Genomic DNA, 16419 nt, shown 5'->3' with positions numbered 1-16419 from the left:
CATCTTAAAGGGGAGGGCGTCAGAAGGCTGAGATGTCAGAAAGCTGCCCAAACACACCTAGCCCCTCTTTGCATCTGAGTATCATCCAGGTCCTGTAAGGGTGGGCAGCTTGAGAGCAGGACCCTCTTCCTTTTTCCTGCTTTTCCTCTGCTCCTCACCACCCATGCCCTCCTGGTCCCAGCCCCACCCTTCCTTACCTCATTGTAGGTCTGACTGGAGGGGAAGAGGGTCTTAAATGTGGATCCGAACCCAATGACATTGAAGAGGCAGGCCGGCATGAGGCTCTTAAGGGCCACCAGCATGGCATCCTGGCAGGCGAGAGTGGGCTTTTCAGGATTTGGGAAGGAATTATGACTTCTACCACCCCACATCCCAGCACAGAATCTGTCTCTAAACAGGCCTTCTGCCCCCTTCCCTTCCCCTTTTGCACCCAACATTGCTTTTCCCCCAAATCAGGAAATTTGCTGACGCGGAGCTGAGGCTGGGCCAAAGCCATCATCATAAAATTTCTCATCTGTGTGGTGAATCTGACTTTTCAGAGCCATTCTGTGCTGGCTTGCCAGTTCCAGCTCACCTTCTGCTGACCCTGAGAGGTAGGAAGAGCAAGGTGCGCTCACTGTTTTCTGCCCAAAGAAAACTGATGTCTAAGGAGGCGGGTGGCCTCGTCCTGGACACAGTGGCAATGGGACAGGCTTCTGGCTCTCCTCCAGGGCCTTCTACAGAAGAGTCACCCTAATTGTCATGAATAGGGACAAATCCCGCTGGGACAGTCTCCTTAGGTCATATTTGTAGAACACGTAGGATGTGCTTTACCTGCATATGATCTTTACGGTGACCCTTGAAGCAGACACAGTATCATCCCATCTCATGCAAGAGAACACGAGTCGCAGAGAGGCGAGTGACTCGTTGGGGAGCAGAGAGTACATAGTGGACCCAGGACCCGGACACGTGCTGCTTTGCCCCCACAGTCTGCGACTATTAGAGTCTTAAGCTATTTAATGAGGCAACGCCAGGGGATCTTGATAAAAGTATTTTGGAAAAAATAATGACGAAGAAGAAAAGTGGAGATGACAGGAGGGAAAACGATGATATTGATGGTGATACAATGCAATGATAAATATCAAGCAATTACTATGTGTCGAACACTGTGATAAACACTTTATATCAGTTGTCTCATTTAATCTCTATAAGAGTCATTAAGAAGATTCACTTTGACGTTCAACACATCTGGGTTTGAATCTCACCCTTACCATTACTAACTTGACCTTGGGCTAGTTATGTCACTTCTCTGAGCCTCAGCCTGGCACGTAGGAAACGATAAGTAATTGCTTATTGTTACCCACCCAGTGAGATGTACATTAATATGAATACCTTGATTTTACAGATAAGGAAACTGAGTTCAGAGGGTTAAGGAATTGCACTGGGTCATACAACCTTAGAATAGGTCTGAGGCTTTCAAACCAGCTCCGAGATCTGTATTCATGTTGGCTCTGCCTTGGCACAGAACTCAGGAATGGGGGTGCTCTGCCTCATCCCCATTTAGGTTACTGATGGCAGCCCAGAGACCTCAGCACGGCTTCAGTGAAACCAACCATTGTCCCCCAGACACTAGAAGTAAACAGCTGTAAGCAGATCCTGGCAACTCCTGCACTGTAAGGACCTGCAGCCCCTCTCCCACCCCACTCTGTAAACATTAACATTAACGTTCTCTTCATCTCTCTTTGTTGCTTGTGCCAATGCATTTTGTCTCTCCATGAAGTAAGTCCATATCTGCTTATTTTTTCATTAGCTAGCGGGAGATGCTGCTGATCCATACAGATCGTCTCTGCTCACACCTATTAGAATTTCCAAAGCCGTGACTTGGCAGCAAGTGGCAGTTGAAGAATGAGAGCAGCTGCAGGAAATTAAATTGGTTGAACTTTCCCCTTCAGCATAGCCGTTCGGATTTCTATTCTCTCCTACCTCCTTAAGTCCAGTTTTTCCTCCAACTTCAACCCAATGGGCCACAGTTAATGATGCAAACAACCCCCCAAAGGCCTCATTGTCAGTGGGGAACGGGGTCTGTGTGTGGCCTGAATAATTTCTGTGCCTTTTTCTAAAAGGGACATGTGCCGCAGAATGGATTGTGCCAACGCAAGGCCATTGGTGAGAGGATAACCTTGAGGTCAGTGAGCTGAACTGGAAGAGAAAGCCAGAGAGACGCCGAGGGGGAAGGGACTGTGAGAGGAGCCCTGGGGCAAGTTCTCACCAGAAAATTCTGGAATGTCAAGGTTGGAAAGGTATTTAGCTCAGGAAATAGATTCCCACTCATAAACCAACTCCATTCGACTGGTAGTAATGAGCTGGACCACTGCGATGAGAAGATTGTAGACACTGAGTCTAGACTCACCATGAAAAAAATGTCACGGTCAGTTATTGATGCCTGCCTGGCCTTGGGAGAGGGGGACAGAGGGGCGTATGATGTACATTTGCTCTTCCTATGTTACTCCTTCCTTCTCACTTTACAAAAAGTATACATGAGGCTCAGAGTTGAGAATCAACTTGTCCAAATCCACGTAGCAAGTCAGTGGCAGAACTGATCCTGGAACTCAGGCATTTCTCTTGCACTAAGCCACGGCGCAGAAGACAATCAGAAAAGAGACCTTTTCTCAGGGGAACAGCACGTATAATTCCCTATCATTAATGCAAGGAAAACGAGCACTGAGCCAGGATATGGAAGGCTCAGTTAAGCTCCTTCACTAGTACTGTGACGTTGGGAAAAACAGCCTCTTGGGGACTCAATTTCCTTACCGGGAAAATGTACTGAATGTCTCTACGGGATGTTTCATGACTCCATGATGCTTAGAGTAACTGTGGAGACATCTAGCAAACTGGTGCAGCTGTGGAGTGGAACGGAATGGAATACACACGGGCACTGGACTGCGCTTCAGCACTCCAGCGCTGTGGACAGCTCCCCACCCCAGCATTTCCTTCTGTGGTGGGCAGGGGTGGGGAGAAGGTGCCAAGCAGTCCCACATCCCGGTGTTAAGAAGCCTCAGACAGGAACTTAGGTCCCATACAGGATTGCTTTCTCATGCTTCAAGACAAAACCCAGGCACTGCAAGTCAGAGGTGTTAGCCGGCATTACAGATCGCACCTCACCTTTCCCCGTCTTGGCTGATGCTGTTGCCCTGGAAACAAGACTTTGCCCCAGGCACAAACTGGGGAAGGAGTGCAATTGCAGGTGACAACAGAGCCTTTTTGTTCCCTTGTCCCTTGTTCCCTCGAACTATAATTCTTTACCCAGCTCCGCAAACCACCAATGAGGGCTTTTTATGCCTGAATGCAGAGGTAGGCCCCATGGGAAGCGATAGATGAAAAATTTCTGGTCTTTTCCTTTAATGAGTTTACAGCTCCAGAGGAGGGGACAGACATCTGCATGACTGAAAATGCGAGGCAGCGCTGGGTAATGCCAGAACTGAGGCGAAGAGTCTCCCGAGGGACAGGAAATGCCTCTGGGCATCTGGGGGCAGGGTTCCCACGCTGCCTTCTGCCCTCAGCAGAACTCTCCGCAGCGGTGGGCCCGAGCTCTGGGTGTGGCTGGTTAGCAGGGCTGTGCCCCCTGCTCGACTGTGCGCTCCTTGAGGGCAGGAGCTGAGTTTACGACCCGCTGTCTTTCCAGATGACCAAGCACGGAATTGTGCACACATTAGACATTAAAAAAAAAGATGAACCAAATCTTTTCTACTGGATTCATCCCATTCCTTGATGACAGGGGTCCTGTTCAGTGAATCTCTGATGCCAGGCCAGAGGGACAGACGGGCATGGGGTTAAGTCTAAGACTAACCCCATGCTGTGTGACCTTGGGCAGGTTACTGAAACTCTCAGGATGACTTTTCCCCTTTGGAAAGTGGTGACAATAGGACCAACCTCATAGGATTATTGTTTGGATTCAACACCCAGCTGTACCCCCCTCCACAGTACCTACTGAGGCGCTTTAGCCGGAGGCGGCACTCAACAAAGGTCATGGAACACCAAGGAGAGATGGTGATGACATCATCCCTTGTACATGGACAATATTCCACCTCTGCTCACACCATGTTGGGGTTCCATTTTGAGAGCACATTGAGTTTGGGTGTCTCTGCTCAAACTGGTTTTAAAAAGTTGTTGTTCCTTTTAGTCATGGATAGCTATTTAGGAAAGTGGTTCAGGTGTGGAAGGTGGAATTCTTGGAACTGAAAGGACAGAGGAAGCTGGTCCGGGGGAACACAGCTGACCTACCCTGCAGCACGAGACCCTGGGGCGAGGGGCCCTCCGACAGGTACCTTGACCCGGTGGATGTTGATCCCACTCATGCTGCCGCTCCTGTCAAGGAGGAAGATGAACTCGCCGTGGGTCTTTCTCAGGTTCGGCTGGACTGACTGGAGGTCAGGACAGAAGTTGAGCATGATGACAGAATGGTGGGGAATGTCCTTGTGGAGGCGTTTCCGGATGATTTCTGTCTGGAGGAGAAAGGAAAGCTCTCACTTGGGTATTCATTCATGGGGTCCACCGCTACTCACGTGGTCTCCCATTGCTCACCAAGTATTGTCAAGGTCCCACTCACACTCTGCATGAGAGACACCCAGGTTGACGGTACCTGGCTCCTCTGTTTGCTAGATTTTCCCAGGTTGCAACAGCAAGCAGGGACTTTGGAGGCAGAGGACCTGAGTTCGAATCCCAGCTCTGTCACCACCCAGCTGTGATCTTGAACAAGTCCCTCCTGTGGGTCTGTTTCTTCATTTGTAAAATGAGGTAAATACTTTTTCCTTCTCAGTGTGGTGATGAGGATGAACCGGGTGGGCACACGTGTCGGCCCTCAGCTGAGTAGCGGGTTCTTTCTCTCTCACACTCAGTGCAGGAGCTACTCTTGGGCTCCTCTGGCTGTGACCTTGGTTTCCCTGGTTCACTGACTCTCTCCCACGGATAACTTCCTACTCATTCTTCATATTTTACCTCTTTGGGAAACCTGCCCCAATCTCCCAGGTGGATTCAATTACTTAGCATCCTCATCTGTGAAATAAGGACAAGAGTATATGCCTCCCCGAGTTGGGTGGAATACATGCCGGGCTTGTGAAGCCTGCTGCCTGACAGGGTCAGTGTCTCTGAACAGGAGCCATCATTGCTGTTGCCGTTTGTCACGGGGCCCAGGCATTTCCTACATTGCGATTGTTTGCTCATATCTCTACTACCTCCCCTCTAGCTTGTGTGTCACTTCAAGGAGGTCACAACTGGGTCTCTTGCATCTCTAGGGCTTGACGGAGAGCCCGGTGCAGAGATGGGCTCAGTGGACACAGGAAGAACAGCGTCATAGTTCTTCAGCCTTTAACGTGTTCTCTGGGCTGACGTGACGCTGGACCCTCCTTGACTCGCCACTGACTCTCCACCAACTGTCCCTTCCTCCCTCTCTCTCCATCCCGAGCTGCTCTCTCTGTCTCTTTGTATGGCTGTCTCTGGGTGGACATGTCCTTCTGTGCCTGTTTTTTGGTTTCTCTTTGAGTCCCTTCTCCAGCTCAGTAGGTGACACCGTCACCCACCCAGGTGTTCAAACCCAAGACCGAGGAGTTGTCCTTGCTTCTTGTCTTTCTCTCATCCTCTACAACTCCTCCTTCAGCAGAGGGTTGCTGGTGCTGCAGCTAACATACATCCTTAATGTGTCCTCTTTTCTGTCTCCACTGCCACCACCCAAGTTCAGAACACTATCATCTCCTGCAATAGCCTCTGACGGCCTCTTCCCTCCATTGTACCTCCCCACAGTCCATTCTATGTAGAGCAGGTAGCATGATCATTCTCATCACCCTCTTGCTCAAGCAATAGCTTCCCCTCACACCTTGCACCATGGCTCACAAAGGCCCCTAGGACCTGCCTGACTCCTGCCTGCCTCTCCACCTCATCTTTACCCACTCTGCTCCCCACATTTCAACCACACTGGCTACCTTTCTGTTTTCCACACACGTCATCATTATTCTGCTTCCAGTTCTTCACCACCCACCAGGGCTCATTCTCAGATGGCCTTTTTCTAGACACCTCGCTGAACAGCACCCAGTGCTTGCCACTCGCTACCACGTCATCTTGTTTTATCTCTCGTGCTCCCCAGCCCTCTCCAAACTGACCTTGCTCATTTGCTTTTTTCTTGTCTGCCTCCCTGTGCTAGAACGTAAGCTCCATGAGAACAAGGGTGTGTCATTTTCAGTGTGGCCTCTCGAGGGTCTAGAACAGAGCCTGACAGCTACTGGGCATGTAGTGTTGGTCGAATGAATAAACAAGAGAATGAATCCGTGTGCGTCTGTCTGCCACTGACCTGTGTGTGCGTATGTTTAAAAAAATTTTTTTAGTCTCTGTTTGTCTCTGCTTCTTGCTGCATCTTCACCTCATCTCCATGGTGTCTTTCCCTGTGTCATTTGCTCCCTCTTTGCTAAACCACAGTTTTTGACAGCTCGTCTGCCCCACGCTTCTTGATTGATGTATGCCCTTTGGATGTCCACCTCCCTGCCTGGCGAAGGATCATGCCCTCCCTCCTGCATGGAGCTCCTTTGCAGAAAGCCAGTGCCCAGCCTGGCTCTTTTGATGACAGAGCCCAAGGCAGGAGCGGCCACATCTGCCAGTGAGAAGAGCCAGCTCCAGGATGGGGGCCTGGCTCCTCAAGCTGCCATTATCTAATTCCAATAATCTCATCACTCCTTAGCAGCTTCGGTTGATTGCTGTCATCCCTAAGCTCATGAGAATACAGGGTATTTGCATAACCAACCCAAGGCGGCAAATGAATTCTCATTTGCTTCAGTGGTCTCAGAACTAATTGACTTAAGGCTTGGTAGGCAGGGGACCGGGCCCCAGGCCTGGGAGGCGCATTGTTGGTCCTACTTCCTCCACGTTGTCCACGCACTGTTGTCCTCAGGGCTCAGTGGTACACCTGGCATCGCTACCCCCACTCTGAGAACCTGGCTCAGCCTCTTCTCCCAACAGACCCATCTGGGTGAGGGGGCACCTCTTAGAGAGCAGCTCTTCCTGGTGGGGCTCTAACATGGTGACGACATGATGGGCACTGAGCCATCTGCACCTTCCCTTTCTCACCCTTCCCACCCCCCACCAAGCAGGTGCTTCCAGGGGGGGTCTCTGACACTCGGGGTAAGCAGTGAGCAGTCTACGGGCTCCTGTGTGCTGCTCAGCTGCCACCACCCCTGTCAGTCAGGCCGGCAGGAGTGGGAGGGGCTCTTCAACCCAGCGCAGCTGTCCCACCTGTCTAGCCTAAGTCCTTAGCCTCATTGCCACCAAAGCCAACTCCCAAGAGGGACAGTCTTCCCCTTCCCCCAGCTCACCAGTTATTTGGGCGGCGCTAACACTCAGTTTTCTCATCGGAAAAGGGGAGACAATGAGTAAGGAGAGGGACATCATTCTTAACCCTATCTTGGAATTCAGGACCCGGCTTGGCGTGCAAGGTCACGAGTGGGAGAGAGACTGCTGGTACAGTTTGTGGCCATTGGCTCAGCCTCCTATCATTGCCTTCTCCAATACCCCTCCGGCCCCTCTGCTGAGGGCCTCTCTTCCTTTGGCTTCACGGGGCAAGAGGGCCAGCAGAGAGAAGGGGTCTTTGTCCAGTTTTCCTTGCTCTGCCTTCACTGCTTGTGTGAGAGCCAGCAAGGACCAGGGGAAGGAAGAGCAAGAGATGCATCCCACGTGGGAAAACAGAGGCCCGGGAGAGATGCGGGAGCTGGGCGCGCAGCCGGCTGCATGCTCCTGGGTGCCCCCCGGGGGTCCAGTAGCCTCGTTCCTGCCACTGGCCTCGAAGCTTGCCCAGCTCAGGTACCAGAAAGTGACCTGGCAGGAAGCATGAGGACAGCACCAGGGTGACGGCCACATCCGGAAGCCCCTGTACTTCTGCCCTGCAGCGCCCCAGCCCACCAAGGGGCAGACACGCACGAGAATCTGCCCCCAGCCTGCTGTGTAGCCTCAGGCAGGTCCCCCCACCCCAGCCCTGGCTCAGTCTCCTCACTGGTCGTCAGTGGAGACCCAGTCCCTAACGCCACCCCAGTTCTGCCACCCCGACTCTCCCCTTCGGTCACCCTCACCTTTCGCTCTGCACTGCTGTCCTTCTTCATCCCTTTAATGAAATCCGTTCTTCCCTTCAAGTGCTGCTCAAACTCTCCCATGGTCATGTCCCCCTTCTCCGTCAGGACGTGGGGCATGTGGGGCTCTGCAGAGAGGAGATGGACTCTCGGCACTTGTCCGAGTGTGAGGGGGAGGATGCCAGGGGCCTTGGCTCAGGGGCGAGGGACTCCTAGTGGGAAGTGGGGTACGGAAGCCCTGGCTGCCCAAAGCAGTGAGGGGCCCTGGACAGGCCCCTTAGCTGGGAGGCAGGAGTGCCTCTGGCTGAGGCTGACTCACTGTCTTCTCTGGGCCTCAGCCTACCCATCTGTAAAATGGGAGTGGCACTGGGTGCTCTGACCTTTTCAGGTCCTCACATCCTATGGACTCTTAAAGAGACAAAGAGTTGCACACTGAGTGTTCAGAGCTGCCCAAGTCTCGCTGAGCTCGGGTACCAAAGGTCCTCTGCTCAGCCGGCCTGGGGGCAAAGAGTCCCAGTGGGCGGGTGAGACCCCGGAGCTAGAGCTGGGGCAGGAGGCACTTCCACCAGCTTGAGCCAGGTTTCCTCGGAGGCTGGTGTCCTCTCCTCTGCCACGCACCCCTCCCTCTCCCCTGGCTGACCACTGGGTGAGGGGCCCCCTGTCTGTGCCCCTCGGAGCCAGCACCGCCCCCTCCCGCGGGCATGCCGGGGGGGCCCCGCTGGTGCACAGTACCGCTGGGGTGGATGAGGATCTCCACGGGCCGGTCGAAGGTGTGCCTGTTGGCCAAGGTGATAATGATGCTCTTGGCTGAGCGTGCGGACGGGGCAGCGTCGGCTCGGATCTCGTGGGTGGGACTCTCTACCCCTGAGTGGCACAGAGAGGTGGGACAGGCTCAGGGGGCCCCGAGAGAGGTAGGAGCTTGGTGGGAGACACCAAGATGCAGGCCAGAGATGACATGCCAGCCCCATCGGAGGGGCTCCTGACCTGCTTGCTGTGTCATCATGGATGGACGGTTCCCCTCAATGTCCCCATCTGCACAACGGGGCTCCAGTGGGGGCTGGTCAAAGGAATGGCTTGCCAGCAGAGGCGTGCAAAGATAGAAAGAGCTCAGTGCCTGATCGGTGGGCATGCCATCAACACCTCTTAGGTTGGAAGGTCAGGCTGCCCCAATGAAACACTCGTGGACAAGAAACCACATTCTTTTAAAAACCGTGAGTGGGTGGGGGAGGGGAGCCATCAGAACAAATGACGGCCAAGTGTGGCTGCATGTTGGAGTCATCCGGGACCTTTTAAATGTCCAACACCAAGAAGGCTTATCCCAGACCGGGGTGCCAGAAGCTCTGGGGCGGGAGCTAAGTGGCGGGATTCCACTCTGGAGGTTCCCCTGCTGGTTCTGCTGAGTAAGGTGAGAGCCAGGAAGCAGCTGTGTGGTCGCAGACTCTAGGGGAGGACCAAGAACCACCAGGCTCCCGTGCCGGTTCCCCCAGGGAGGCCACTGAAGGGGCGTGGGGACCGCCTGGAAACCCGTCTGTGCGAGGGGCCCCCTTTCGGGCTGCGTGTTGGGGAGTCCATGCCCCAGGAAACGGGGATCCAAGAAGCTCCACGTACTCAGGATGTCCTCCAGCTGGGCCTGCCACCTTCCCCCCCACTCCCCCTCCTCTTTGTCACTGGCGGCTTTGGGGCTGAAGCCCTGCCCTCTGTGGGTCTCCCTGGCCTCGGTCTGGGTGTGGGCGGTCCCCTCTCACCTGCGAGCAGACACGGCCCCCGGATCTCCAGCTGGAAGCTGAACTCGTATTCCATGGGGTTGGACACGGTGGTGTCCTGGAGCGTCTCCAGGCACAACGTGTGGCAGGGGTCCTGGGCCCGGGGGCCAAAGTAACAGCTGTCTTTGCTGGGGAGGGGCCGGGAGGAGGAGGTGGTGGCAGCAGCGGCGGAGGGCCGCCAGGGCCAACGTGGGGATGGGGAGAAGCGTGAGAGGACAGTGAGTCCCTGGCAGTCCCGGCACCCCTGTAGCCCAGCCTGAAAGGGGCTCATGGGCTCCCTCCCACTCCAGACCCTCCCTCCCTCTCGCATTCAACCTGCCCCCAGGAAGGGCCTGGATTCCGACACAGGCACACTGCCTACGAGGGCGGGGCCAGGGGCCAGGCTCCGTGCTCCACTGCCTCAGCGCACGTTGTTCTCGCCAGGACCCCCAGAAGAAGGCAACAGCGTCCCCCCACCTTGCCCTGTCTCCTTCATCTCCCACTTGGGGAAACCGAGGCTCAGCAAGATGAGGCAGCCAGCCCGAGTTCCCACAGGCAGGATCGGGGTGAGTGCGCATGCTCGCCCAGCCTGCCCGGCTCCTGTCTGGCTACACCACACCCCTTCTCGGATCCCTGCTCTGTCTCTGGGCGCCTGGAGCCCCGGCTCAGGCCTTGGTTTTCTCGTCCATGAAAAGGGGATGATAAGACACAGCTGTTTTGAGCGAGTGCTCAGGGAAGTGTCTGTCCCCTGCAGGTCGCTCAAGTTGGTGGCTCTCTTTCTGTGTCATCGCCCATCTTGTCTGGGATCCTGCTCCCTCCCCACCCCCAAGGTCTTTGGTGCGTGGTCTTCATGTACCTATATCCGTGGTGGCCGTTGGTTGTGAATGCATTTTAAACTGGGAAGATCACATTCTGTTATGAATCTCATTCACTACTATCCTCCGCCCCCTTTTTTCGTTCTGCCCACGTGGCCGTGTGTAAACCAGCCTTTGCTGCTGATGTGGCACCTGCTGTAGATACTGGGGGCGCCTGTTGTGTCGTGTAAGGATGTTGTATTGTCCTCACTGGTTCCTGCCTCCACCCCGGGTCCACGGGCACCACCACCATGAAGATGCTCATCCGTGTCCCCCTTTTGAACTTATGGAAGAATTTCTCGGGGATCCATGGGTCAAAGGGCACACACGGAGTGTTGCCAGATTGCTCCCCAGGGTGGCTGTCCCAGATTCCACTGCCACCAGTGCTGAACGAGTTTCCTTCTCTCCTCGCCCTCACTAGCCCTTGGTATCATCTATTTTTCTCATTTTACCTCAAGTCACTCTCTCGAGCATCTGTGAGGTTCACAGGGGTTCAGTGCCAGCCTCTCCCTGGAGCACCTCTGCTAACTCTACCTGCTGGGACAGTGAGATTATGGGGGCGACCTCAGGGGCATCAGGGGCTCTCGTTCCTTCATTTGTCAAATCTTGAATGTCCCCGGTTCCACGGGGGCCCGTCTCTCAAAGGTGCATGGCATGGTGCCCATGGCAGCACTTACGAAGGTAACACAAGCTGGCGTCCCCTGGTCTGAGACTGGCTGGTGCCTCCAGCTTCTTTGTTGTAACCACAAGTGTCCTCACCCAAGGCTTCAAGGTCCTGCACGATCTGATGCCACCGCAGCCCTCTGACCTCTCCGCTTCACTCTCCCACCTGCGGGAGCCACGCCAGCCTGCCTGCCGCTCCTCACTCACACCAAGCCTGTGGCCCTGGGGCCTTTGCATCCGCTCTTCTCGCCTACAGGAATGCTCCTTTCTGTGCCTACTCCGCCCTCATCGCTCAGCTCTCAGCTGAAACATCACTCCTCAGAGAAGCCTGCCTGGCCCGAAGAACCCCAGGTTGGGTCCCTCTTTTATACTTTGAGCCCGTGAATGGCCCCTTCCTTGTGCCGTTCACATAATTATTATTCATGCAAGTGCATGGACAGTTCCACAGTATTAATTGGATAATTATCTCTCCCACCAAAGTTCTAAAAAGGAAGGAACCGTGATGATTTTTGATCCCTAACACTCAGTGTCTTCAGTGCATTAAAAAATAAAGCCTGGAAGTTCTTGTCCCAGGCTGTCCAAATTCCAGAACTTCCAGCCAGCACCATTCCAAGGCGCTGCAGGGAGATTCTAACGCTCTCCAAGTGAGCAGGGGGAGGAGCAATATTCAGGTGGTGGCATCTATAGTGCTGAGCCTCACCTTCGACTCCCCACCTCCACCTCCCCGCACACCCCTGACCTCACCTGAGACTCCAGCCCCTGTCCCCTTGTCCAGGCAGGAGCTCCTTACCCTTGGTCCTGTTGGCCGGAGGGGCCAGTGCTGTCCGTGCAGAACTGGGGCACAGTCGGGGCGCAGACGGCGGGCAGCAGGACCCGCACGGCACCGCTGGGCAGCGTTGGGAGCTCCGAGGAGGTGCTGATGCAGACCGTGACGCTCTCCATGGGGGCGATGGCTCCCAGGTTGACCACGAACAGGATCCGCTCCAAATCCTCATCCAGAGCCACCTTTTCCAGCGTGCAGGAATGAGGGGCCATGGGAACGCCCTCCTGCAGAACGTTTCCTAGGTGCCAGGCCTGGAGTCAGCAGCCGTGCAGGGATTATCTGCCTCTAGCCCCCTCTAAGCTTGCGCCCGGCAGGTCTGAGTAGCCCATTTTGCTGACCAGTGAACAGACTCAGCATAGGGGTCTGACTCGGCCAACTTCCTTGGCAGATAACTAACTTGTTGCACCAGGATCTGAACCTGCGTGGGTCTGAGGCCAGGCCTGTACACCTGTACCTGCTGGGATCGGGGGACTCGGACCCACAAAACCCTACCAGAGAGCCACGTCTCCATCCGCAGACTCTACACAGCCACAAGAATCGTATTCAAGCACCTGCCACCTCTGGGATCCATGCTTTTGCTTCGCTGTTTTATCCGAAAGGCCCACTGCCCCATCCCTGCTTTGCCAGTCTCACCCACCCAGCCAACCGCTTCATGAATGCCTCCTGCCCCCCCCCCCCATCTGCACCCCTCTCTCCCTCCTCTGACAGTCTCCAGGCCTCTCTGGGCACAGCCACTCTCCACCTGCTCTCATGGTTACTTCCCGGCACATCCTGGCTGTTCTTCCAGGCTGCGAGTGGTCAAAATGACTTCAGGGCAACTTTGCATCTTACGTACAGCGAGTGCTCACTAAAATACTCCTGAATATCTTCATGATCAGATGAACCCATGTCCCTTCGATCATAGATCCAATGGTAAGAATCTCTTACATCGTATGATACTTGGTCTGGATTCAAGCCCTGGCTCTGCCACTAACGTGCTGTGTGACCTTGGGCCAGTCACTCACCCTCTCTGAGCCCCAGCATCCTCAACAGCAGTCATCAGTAGCCACACTTCAAATACTTAAGTCTGTGCCAGGGACTGTGATGAGTGCTCTGCATACATGCTCCATTGAATACTGGGTGTGTATAATTATTAGCTTCATTTTAGGGATAATTTCAATTTCTTATCTGAGCTCACACCACTTGCAAGCACCAGAATAGGGAGTCCAAACCTTGTATGACTCATTCCGCAACCTCTGAGCTTAAATGACATGCTATCCTGTTCTGCAGAGATATCTCAAAGCCCTTTGTTGCCTCCTTCAGTCCTCCCCATGCTTTGGAGATGAGAACAGGAAAGGTTGCCTCTGTTTTATGGACAGTAAGGTGAGGTTCAGAGAGGCTGATCACTGGCCCGAAGACACACAGAATTCCCGACTCCTAGTTTGGTGCTCTCTGCCCTATCCCTTTCAGTCGGCCTGAGACTTCAGCCAGACGCAGGCCCCGCCACAGCCCTTCCAGTCTCCTTACCCGTGATAGTGGTGGCTCGACTGCGGGTGGCATTGAAGTGGCCGCTCTCCATCTTGGCTTTGTCCTTGATCTGCACCGTCACAACCCGGTCAGCAATGACTGCCTCAAAGCCGATCACCGTAGTGTACTCATCCAGTGGGTACACAAAGAGACCTGCGGAGCAGGGCCCCACATCGCATCACGGGGTGCCCCAGCCCCACCCCCACCCTGCATGCCAGCCCGCCCCTTCCCTGGGAAGGGACCCCCGGCTGTGGTCTGCCGGATGGAAGGAGGCACTCGCTGCCACTTAGGACTCAGGCTGGGCCTCACAGCTCCGGGGCCAGGCACTCTGTGCGCAGTGAGCTACTGGAAAGGGATGGCGGTCCCTATCCCAGACAACTCTCACGCGGCGGGCACGCAAGTCCAGTGTGGCCAGGGCTGCCGACTTTTTGAGAGAGAACAGAAGTCTGGATTTTACGTGCCCTGTGGTGCGGGCCGAATGAAACACGGCTGTGTGGCAAGTGTGCTGTCTGTGGGTCCCGGGAGCCGGGCATTGGAGGAAGTAAACTGGGGTTCGAATCTGGGTCCTGCTGCCTGTGGACCTGGGTATGATTTCTCTAAGCCTGTAAAATGGGGATAAGAGAGCCCTACTCACAGGCTCATCATGAAAACTGAAAAACACAGCCACTGTTTATTAAGCTACGTGCTCCCCATTTGTCTACCTCAGTGCTTCTCCAGCTTTGAGAGCCCACAAACCACCTGGGTCGGGGGTCGTCTTGATGAAATGCAGATTCTCATTCAGTAGTTTTGGTGCGGGGCCCAGGTCTGCATTTCTAGCTAGCTCTGTCTGGACTGGTGCCGAGGGCTCGGGGACCTCGCTTGGGGGTGGGGTGGGGGCTCCCGGTTGTATCTCATTTAAACTGCCCACCAATGCTGGGACGATACAGTGCTGGGCCCCGAGTGAGCCCTCCACAGACCGCTGCTTCCCATGCCCCCGAGCCTCAGTTTTCTCATCCATAAAATGGGGGGGGGGCGGCAGGACTGGTTCTTTCTACATGTAGAACCCCCAGGGACTGGCCCAAAGTTGCTCAGTAATGCCGTCTCCTGGGTCCCCAGTGGGTCCTATTTTTTTTTTAAGATTTTATTTATTTATTTTTAGAGAGGGAAGGGAGGGAGAAAGAGAGAGAGAGAGAAACATCAATGTGCGGTTGCTGGGGGCTGTTGCCTGTAATCCAGGTATGTGGCCTGACTGGGAATCGAACCTGTGACACTGTGGTTCTCAGCCCGCGCTCAATCCACTGAGCTACGCCAGCCAGGGCCCCAGTGGGTCCCATTTTTAAGCCACTGTCTCTAGGTTTTCTCACACAGAGGAACAGGGTCATTTGCTCGGCCCAGGAGATTTCGGAGGGGAAGAACGTTTCCCTGCAGCTTCCTTTTGAGAACCGGAATGGCTTCAGGACCTCGGGTCAGCTGGCAGGTGGTGCCCGGGGCCGGGGCTAGAAGGCTCCCACCGACTGGGGGTGAGAGGGAACCCTCGCCCCAGCCGGCCTTTGCTCAGCACCCCGCTGGCCAGCCGCCCCGTCCAAGCTGAGGGCGAGGCGTCTGACTTACAGACAACTCTCTCAGGCGAGCGCCCATCCGCCCAGTGATTCATCCCCACAGACTGTTCTATTCCACGCTGTTCTTCCCCACACATGACCTCATCTGCTCCCCCCGCAAACCCTGGCATCCAGACAGGCCAAGGGACATCCTGATTTTGAGAAGGATAGCGGCTTCCCCAAAGTCACAGGGACAAGAGCCACACGCCTGGGCCTGGAGGCCCCCGGCTTCCCCTGAGCCTTGAGGCCTCTCCCGCTGTGAGGCTCCCGGGGGAAAGCGGAGGCCCGACCATTGGACACAGGTGGGTGTGCCCTGTGGAACCTGAATAGTGCTGGGACAGTCGGCAGGGCTGGGCCCAACCCTGGGCTCAAATCCTGACCCGACTTGCTACCAGCTTTGAGGCCTGCTGGGCAGAATCGGCATCCCCATTTTACAGGAGAGGAAACTGAGACTCAGAGAGGTTACAGGACCGGCCCGATGGCAGTCAGCCAGTGCTGTTGGGGTGGGGGTTCACTGTGAAGGAGGGGTGATGCGGGGGAAGCCCCAGCAGGGCTCCTTACCCTGGAAAGGCTGGGATTCCAGGTTGCCATAGGTGAGGGAGGCGGTCAGACCCAGCGCGTACCCGCTGACGAAGGAGGTGACGTCGGAAGCCGTGAGGGGCAGGGCGGCCCCTGTGGTCTGGTTCAGCAGACCCGGCATCCCGCTGGCTACTCAGCCTTCAGGGTCTGCAAGAGATGGGGGGTCAGGTGGTATGCGCAGGAAGTGAGGAGTTGCTCCCCATCCCTCCCCAGCCCTGCTCTCTCACTGTAGACCCCACAGGCAGTCCGAGCACCCTCCTCTTCCTTTCCCCCAAGCACTTCCCAGTTAGTGACCCACAGCAAGAAGTGCTAATACCACATCTTCCCATTTCCCAGCAGAGAAACTGAGGCCGGAAGGCAGGCCACCCACCAGGGTTCACTCAGTGGGTGGGCACGTGGGCAGGGCCAGAGCCCAAGCAGACTCACTCGTGTCCAGCCTGGAATTCTCCCCTGCGGACAACACTCTCCTGGCCGGACCTGTGCCTCTGTCAGCCCCAGAATCTCTGGGCTGCGGAGGCTTCCTTCGCCAAAGGAGGGATTAGCGCAGCTCATCAAGTCCCTCCTTCTCTGGTTTCAGTGAATCTACCCACCAGG

The 16419-nt window shown here is 55.3% G+C and overlaps 1 protein-coding gene across 1 annotated transcript in view; it reads right to left on the bottom strand.

Annotated features, from left to right (window-relative positions):
* VWA5B1 (von Willebrand factor A domain containing 5B1) overlaps positions 1 to 15969 on the bottom strand; it is a 38895-nt gene extending 22926 nt beyond the window's left edge. The window contains 8 exon segments of the mRNA XM_028513810.2: positions 198 to 308; positions 4305 to 4481; positions 8085 to 8209; positions 8814 to 8945; positions 9827 to 9972; positions 12131 to 12401; positions 13670 to 13822; positions 15808 to 15969. Coding sequence (XP_028369611.2) covers positions 198 to 308; positions 4305 to 4481; positions 8085 to 8209; positions 8814 to 8945; positions 9827 to 9972; positions 12131 to 12401; positions 13670 to 13822; positions 15808 to 15946 — 1254 coding nt within the window. The 5' untranslated portion in view covers positions 15947 to 15969.
* Between the last annotated feature and the right edge of the window lie 450 nt (positions 15970 to 16419).

Source organism: Phyllostomus discolor, chromosome 5 (genome assembly GCF_004126475.2).
Source record: "Phyllostomus discolor isolate MPI-MPIP mPhyDis1 chromosome 5, mPhyDis1.pri.v3, whole genome shotgun sequence".
In the NCBI taxonomy this organism is placed as follows: Eukaryota; Metazoa; Chordata; class Mammalia; order Chiroptera; family Phyllostomidae; genus Phyllostomus; species Phyllostomus discolor.
This window is presented reverse-complemented; position numbering and strand designations above follow the sequence as displayed.